At 29.7% G+C, this 8,107-nt stretch overlaps 1 protein-coding gene across 9 annotated transcripts; it reads left to right on the top strand.

The window, feature by feature from the left end:
• The first annotated feature begins 569 nt into the window (after positions 1-569).
• On the top strand, positions 570-7,426 carry LOC124498902 (tyrosine-protein kinase Btk). Of its 9 annotated transcripts, none has more exons than XM_075731601.1 (8): positions 570-708; positions 811-1,051; positions 3,342-3,650; positions 4,004-4,728; positions 4,801-5,561; positions 5,627-5,834; positions 5,900-6,033; positions 6,113-7,426. In XM_075731601.1, exons 3-8 carry the CDS (start codon positions 3,384-3,386, stop codon positions 6,466-6,468), a joined length of 2,451 nt encoding a protein of 816 aa, XP_075587716.1. In that variant the 5' UTR covers positions 570-708; positions 811-1,051; positions 3,342-3,383; the 3' UTR covers positions 6,469-7,426. The 9 variants fall into 9 exon arrangements, with proteins under 9 accessions (XP_075587716.1, XP_075587717.1, XP_075587714.1 ...); XM_075731602.1 differs by having other exon boundaries at positions 596-754; XM_075731599.1 differs by having other exon boundaries at positions 596-1,051.
• Positions 7,427-8,107: the final 681 nt, after the last annotated feature.

Genomic DNA, 8,107 nt, shown 5'->3' on the forward strand with positions numbered 1-8,107 from the left:
TTGGTGATATCAATCGGTGGATCGAAATTTTTCCACTTATCAAATATACGTGTGCTTGTCACTAATTGTCAATTGAATTTTTATGCAAAATGCAAACGCCTGGCAATGATTTTATCTCATTATTGATTATCTTGATTCATTATATGTCACAATGACTCAATTGATTACACACACACACAGACACTTGGTTATTTGAAAAAGGCAAAGAAAACAAAAAAAAAAATTTTTCTCCGTTTCTTCAACCGGATTTAATTTCCATTCAACTATTGATTGTTGTGTGCCCCCTTCTTCTAAGTGAATACAGGTTTGAAGAAAAAAAAAACATTTTTTTTTCCTTTTCAAACATTCCACATACAGCGTGAATCATCGTTGAAAATATGAAAGCGATAGATTTGGATGATGATGATGATGAAGAAATCAACCGAAAGAAAAAACAGCTTAACATAACGACGATATAGCAAAAAAAAAAAAAAACAAATTAAAAGAAAACGAAAGAGCAAGAGAGAGAGAGAGTGAATGAGAGAAACAAGATTTTTGTACAAGTAAAAATATTTTTTCCAAAAACAAAATCATCTAGTCTAGTCACTGCTTCAGTTATCTTTGAAGATAGAAAAGACTATGACTTAGATCGGTTAGAAATAGTCTCTGGATCAGATTATATATCAACATCCATATGATTTATTTCAGAATACAATCGGTTATTGTTTTGTTCGTATTCCCTTGAAATCAATTTTTGCCATTTCTCTATCTCACTGTACGGTGTGTCTGTCAACATTTTCATCATCGTCTATTATCTATTTTTTTTTCTAGATGTGTCCGAGTTATATATTTGCCTGAAATGGATGTGACTCTTTCTTTTGTTCGATATATCTGTCTGTGTAAAAAATGGCTGTGTTTTAAAAATTGTTCCAAGATCATCATCATCATCTGTTGTCATCGTCGGTGATTCATTAATTAATCAATCAATCAATTTCGGATATTAAATATGATCCAATTTCAAACAACAACAACAACAAAATTCCAGAATCATCGAAATAACAGTATTCTAAAGGTAAGTTTGATTGATTGATTAATTTTTTTTTTCTAGTCCAACTAAAAATGGACACACACACCATATTTGAATGATTTTTTTTTTGTTTTTGGCAACGTTTGAAAAGAAAACATTTTGAAATACAAATATAGTGATGGTGGTGGTGGCGGTGTTGGTGCTATATTTCACAAGCATATCCATCATCAACAACATCGATGTGACTTTTGATGATGATCATATTTAATGATTTATATGATGATCAAGATATTTTTTGTGTTTCTTTTTTTTCATTTCTCTTTTTTTCATCCACCACGCGCAAAAGTAGCCACAATACAAGGTCGATTGTTTTTTTTTTGCTGTCCGTTTTATTATTTGTCAATCAAATCATCATCATCATCAAGTTAATTGGACAAAATTTTTTTTTTCAACATCGTTGTCGATTGACTGTGAATCAATTTCATCAACTGATCATGATCGATCGATTGACTGTTTATTTGTTTGTTTGTTTATTTATATAGCATCTTATTATTTTGGAGATTTGAGAATTTTTTTGTCTCACAATTTACTCATCATTATCATCATTTTTTTTGTTTTTGTTTTCCTCACCATTTTGCTATGAGGAAATTTTCTCTCTGTTTCACTTGTCGTCGATCATCATCATCTTATGATCATCGTACTTACACAAATATATATTATTGACCGATTGATTGGAAAATCAGTATGCTGATCAATAATAAATTCTAAATAAACTTTCCTGGTTAGATGATAATAATACATATATAACTTTTTGATGTTTTTTTTCTATTTAATTGATTTGGCCGTTGTTTTTGTCTGATCTTTTTTTTTGGTTTTATCGTTTTTTTATTGGTTGTTTTCAAATCAAATTAAAATTAAATGCCATTTATCGTTGTTGTTGTTCATAAACCGCATAATTGTGGTAAAATTTTTCAATTCAATTTCTCTTTCCAACAACTTCTACAACAACAACAACAAATTTTTTTTGGGGGGAGATTTTCAATAGAAAAAAAAATTCAATGATTTCATTCTTTTGTTTCTATATTCACAAATTATGTGCCTGTCTGTCTGTGTGTGTGTGTGTCGAGCAATAATTTTTGTTCTTTTTATTCAACAGAGAAATGAAATGAAATGAAAAAAGCTTGATTGTTTCTAATCTGAACATACAACAAAAAAACAGCCGAAAAAAAAAGAATTGTTCCAAAATGATCCTTGAATTTAGAACAGCTTATATGAAACAACAATTTTATTGTATCATCATCATCATCATCATCTGCTTTGAAATGCCAAATAATTCGTGATCCAAATACCTTTATGTCTGTCTGTCTGTCTGTGTGTGTGTGTGCGTGAGTGGATAAATTTGACATTTGACATTTAGATGATGAAAAAAAAAATGAATGAATGAATCACGATTGATTCGCACACACACACACACACTTGGACTATGAATTTATTCATCTATATGACTAGAGAACATGAAAAAAAATATAAATTTGAATGAATCAAATGCACACAATTTATACATGAATTTTTTTTTTAAGGAAAATTCAATTTTCCTTTCATAGTAGTAATGATGATGATTATGATTATTTTTTCAAATTGTGGATGTGTTCATTATTATTTTTAGTAAATTTTTTAGTTTTTATAGCAAAAATAAAAGAGAAAAATAAAAACATTGAATTAAGATGAGTGTTGAGATGATCATTTCATGTTTCATAACTTAATCATCACCATCATCATCAATGACGTTCTTCATTGATGATGATGATGATGATGAATCAAACACCATCACAATTAACTTGTTTTATATTATATCTGCCTTTTTCTTTTTCAATGTTGTTGATTCAATGCTGTTGGTCCATGAATTCGCGAATCAATAATTTGTTTTGTTTCTGAAATTTTTTTTCTTATTCGTTGAAATTTGTGTTATTGAAACACCATTGAAACCGCCACCATCCACCATTGCTCAAACAAGCATGGTAGTTTCAATAATTCATTGTGTGAAAAAAGAAAATTTATTTCCATTTTTGTTGATTAAACGATGACCTTCGACCTTTTCTTTTTTTTCTCTGTCTGTCTATCTACATTTTCCATTATTTTTCAAATTTTAATTTTACGTTGCTTTTGTCTTTTTTTTGGTGTGTGTTTGTGTACGTTGATTATCAATATTCAATCCATGAATTAATCAATCAATCAATCAAACAAACAAACAGGCAAATTATATTTGACTGGATTTTTTTTTTTGTTTTTTCTAATCAATTAATTATGCATATTGTGTTTTTGTTTTTGTTCTCAGTGATCAATTTATTGCTTTTCAATCGATTGAAATTAGAAAAAAATGCTTAAAACATTGACAAGAAAAATATCCAATTTTGGAACATTTAGTTCCACATCATCGTCATCGTCATCGTCATCGTCAACATCATCATCGACCACTGATTCATCATCGATTGATCAATCAACGGTGACACCAATGTTATCATCTATTAATGGTGATGATCAAATGACAATTACACCACCATCATCATCAACAGAGTCCTCGATGATGGAAGCGACACCACCATCATCATCATCAATGATGACAGCTGAATTTTATCATTCAAAAGTAAGTTTTTTTTCGCCAAGTTTTATCTTTTAGCTATTTTCGGTAATGATAAACATAGTTTTTTCTTCACTTTTTTTCTGATGTTTATCGATACTTGACCTTTTTTTTCTATGGTGAAGAAAATAGAAAACCAGGAGTCATTTACAGCTGTTGTAGTTATTACGCATTTTTACTTTTAACGTGAAGTTTTTTTAAATTTATAAATGAAAAAAAAATCATGATACACGGTTGCATGACCAGTTTTTTCTTGAATATATTTTCTATAGCAGAAAAAAAATTCTAAAAATGGTTTTTTTTTGGTTTCATATATCAAATTAAAACATTTTCTTTTTCTCTTTCTTTGACAATTTTAGAAAGCAAAATTCAATGTAATTGCCCGACATAATTACCTACCAGTTAATGATGATACAGATTTAGCATTAATTAAGGGTGAAAAATATGAAATTCTTGATTCAACTGGTGATTGGTGGATGGCACGTGATTCGTGTGGCCAATTGGGTTTAGTGCCACATAATTATCTGGAAATAATTTCCAAAGAAACAACTAAAAAACAACAATTAATGACGACAACAAAACTGACGAATAAATTATCATTTAAAGATAAACAAAATGATGAAAATCGAATGAATCATTTTAAACAAGCGAAAATATCACATTCAAATCATCATCATCATCATCATTGTGATAAAAATAATAAAATTGATTATATTGAAGATGAGATGGATGATTTTGATTTTTTCCATCATCATCATAAGGATAATGGTGGTAATTCAATGGGTGATCATCAATCAATCAACCATTTGTCACTAATGGATGATCATCATAAAATATCAACAAAACAAAGACCATCACAACTGCCAATTTTACAATCATCAAATCCGTTAATTGCATCACAACAGCCATCATTGTTTGATGATATACAAATGCTTTCATTATTTCAACAGCTTTGGTTTTTTACCATCGATCGTGAAACAGCTGAACAATTATTACGACAGCCATGTAATCCGGATGGTTGTTTCCTAGTGCGGCCATCATCCACTGAGAATAAATGTCTTACATTATCATTATTGTGCAAAAAGTGAGTTGAATTCAAAGATATGTGGTTACTTTTTTTTCTAATTTTTTCATTTTATCCACTACCACAAAAAAGCCGAAATAATCAACGATCATCGCCATTGGAAGTAAAACATTATCTGATTCAAAGAGAAAAATCTTTGAAAACATTATCAGATTCTACCGAGTCATCACTGTCTTCGGATTCATCATCTTTAAATTATGATGATGATGATGACGATGGTGATGATGATCAATTTGTTTATTTTATAAGATCACAAGAAAAATTTTCATCCATAGAATTATTAATTGAATATTATCGAAAAAATTCTGGCCATCTAATTACCCGATTGACCGATGTGCCTTGTCGTGCTAATTTTATATGGCAAAAAAGTTCAATGATTTTACAATATCAACAACAACTACAGCAACAACAACAACAACAACAACAAAAGATGATGACGCAGAATTCATTGTTGAATAATAATAATAATTGTAGAGTATCATCGATCAATAATCGTTCAAATTCTTTTTATCAAAAACCACAATCATCATCAACATCGTGTAAACGATTTACAAATGATTTGACACGTGATAAATCCTGGGAAATTAAAGTGACCGATTTACAATTACTGGAAGAACTTGGTTCCGGACAATTTGGTGTAGTACGTCATGGAAAATGGAAAGGAAAATATGATGTTGCCGTTAAATTAATGAAAGAAGGTACAATGTCTGAACGGGATTTCATTGAAGAGGCTAAAGTGATGACAAAATTACTGCATCCAAATCTAGTTAAATTACATGGCATTTGTATTGAACATCGTCCAATTTGTATTGTTGCTGAATTTATGAAACATAGTATGTTTTGTTTTGTTTTTTTGGATATTAAATTGAAATGAAATTTTTCATTTTCCACTTCACAGGTTCACTTTTATCATTTTTACGTAAAAATGAACAAAAAATTCTTGATTCACCACAACGTATACGATTTCTGTTGAACATGTGCATACAGGTGTCAAGTGGTATGGCATATTTAGAAAGCCATAATTATATTCATCGTGATTTAGCTGCCAGAAATTGTCTAGTCGGCAATGGAAATATAGTAAAAGTAGCGGATTTTGGTTTAACACGGTTGGTTTTGTTTTCTGCTGTTTTATTTTAGTTGGTTAATTTGTTCTCTCTTTTTCGATATTCAGTTATGTGATTGATGATGAATATACATCATCCGGTGGTACTAAATTTCCAATTCGTTGGGCACCACCAGAAGTTTTATGGTTCACACGATTTAGCTCTAAATCCGATGTTTGGGCATACGGTATATTGACTTGGGGTGAGTATTGTTTTTTTTTTTTTGCCAAAAATTTTCATTGATTTTTTTTGCTAATTTTTTTTCTCTTACTTACATCCAGAGGTATTCAGTTTGGGTAAACTTCCATATGGAAAATTGACCAATGCTGAAGTTGTGGAAAAAATTCGTGAAGGACATCGTTTAGACAAGCCAAAACAATGGTGTCCATGTGAAATATTTCAAATAATGAAAATGTGTTGGCAAGAATTACCGGAAAAACGTCCATCATTTCAGAAGATTGAACAATGTTTATTACGATTAAAAGATCGTGATCTAGATAAACAAATTATTATTGCAACGATTGGCAACAACAACAACATTGGTACTGCTGCTGCTCTAACAACGACGACGACGACGACAACATCGCAAGTCAATGCTGCCGGTCCTAGTAGCAATATGAATCGAAAACAATTTTGATCTCTTGATTTTTTTTTCTTCAAAAATTTATTTAAAAAAAAATTCACATTTTAATTTAGAATCATCATTCATTGAAAACATCAAAAGATTGTTGAAGATTGGATTGGTTATTCTTCTTCTTCTGAATCTTCTTGAGCCTGTTGCACATTTTGTGACAACAATTCATTAATTTGTTGCAAAATTCGTTCAACTCTATCAATATTCATTACAAATAATCGATAAATATTGCAAACTTGACCACCACGTGGATTTAAATCTTGAAATTGTTGTATAGCCAAACTAATCTGGATACGTCTACGATTAATTCTTTCCATGTTTTCAATACATTCATTCAATGTACGACGTTCGGCTGCGTTCAATGTTCTATTTATATAAATGGTTTCAATCAATCTATTCAATACTCTGCCAATATTAGTGACATCGCCAAATAATGGACACATTTCTCTTAAAATGAGAAATTCAAGCATTTTTTCTGATTGGATAATGAAAAATAACGCTATTCAAAAAAATAAATAAATCAGAAATTGGTCAAGTCATGTTTCAAACAAATATAAAAAAGAAAACAAACCGAATTCAGCTCAATCCAACGATCAAATCACGATTGATAGATTTTTTTTTTGGTGATTGAATAATAACCACGATGTAATGAAATTGTCAACAAACAAACAAACAAACAGTTAATAATTGTCAAACAAGAACATTAAAAAAAACTATGCTTTGATGGTTCATTTGTGATGATGATGATGATGGTGATGTTTTATTATTATCGTCGAAAAAGAATTGTCGAATCGTTGTTTTTTTTTTTTTTTTTTTTTTGAAAGTTCCTTGGAAATATCTATTTTTTTTGCTACCATGGAAAAAAATAGCTAATGAAATGAAATGGATTGATTGTTCAAATTGATTGTGTTGTTTTAGATTTTTTTTTCGTGCAACAAGTAATAAAATCACTATTGATGATGATGATGGTGATTATTATTATTATTCATACCATGTCGATTCAAAAACGAATACGAAGAATGGTTATTCACTCTTCACTAATCCATATAGAACAGTCAATCTGACAATTGGGTGGATATTTTTTATTTTTATTTTTTTTTTTGAATTGAACATGCGCGACATCTGGAGATTTATTTTATGTGTTTTTCATAAGCAACAAGTGTGGAAAAAATTGAATTGTTGAAAACTAGGCTTTTTTTTGGATTTTAAAAATCTTTTTTATTGTTATTTCAAAATTGGTTAGTATTATTTAGAATCATGACCAAAATCAAAGCAAATCAAATCAATCAAGACAAAACAAATCAATCAATCTGTTCATAGGTTAGTATGGGTGATAAAATGTTCCAAACATGAATAATAATAATAATAAACAGTTAGTATAATGGTGAATCGATAGTCATCTGGTGAGACATATGACAATGGTGTATGTTTTTGGTGATAAATATTCAAAAAAAAAAACGGTGCTGAGAAAATAAATCTTTGTTAGTAGCGGTGGTTTGTCAGAAAATTGAATAAAAATGTCGTGAACAAAAAATACGTCGTCGAATGCTTCTTGGTGATTGATGTCCATTATTGAGGAGTCTGTTCGGACAAAAATTCATCAATGACTTGAATCACATGAACAGTTAATTGCCAAGTATCA

The sequence above is a fragment of the Dermatophagoides farinae genome, chromosome 5, assembly GCF_024713945.1.
Source record: "Dermatophagoides farinae isolate YC_2012a chromosome 5, ASM2471394v1, whole genome shotgun sequence".
NCBI classification, from domain to species: Eukaryota; Metazoa; Arthropoda; class Arachnida; order Sarcoptiformes; family Pyroglyphidae; genus Dermatophagoides; species Dermatophagoides farinae.

Coding starts and splice junctions, on each gene's coding strand:
- LOC124498902 (XM_075731601.1), top strand. CDS start 3,384: ATGCTTAAAACATTGACAAGAAAAATATCCAATTTTGGAACATTTAGT. Junction 5,835..5,899: donor GCGGATTTTGGTTTAACACG/GTTGGTTTTGTT, acceptor TTCGATATTCAG/TTATGTGATTGATGATGAAT. Junction 6,034..6,112: donor ATACGGTATATTGACTTGGG/GTGAGTATTGTT, acceptor ACTTACATCCAG/AGGTATTCAGTTTGGGTAAA.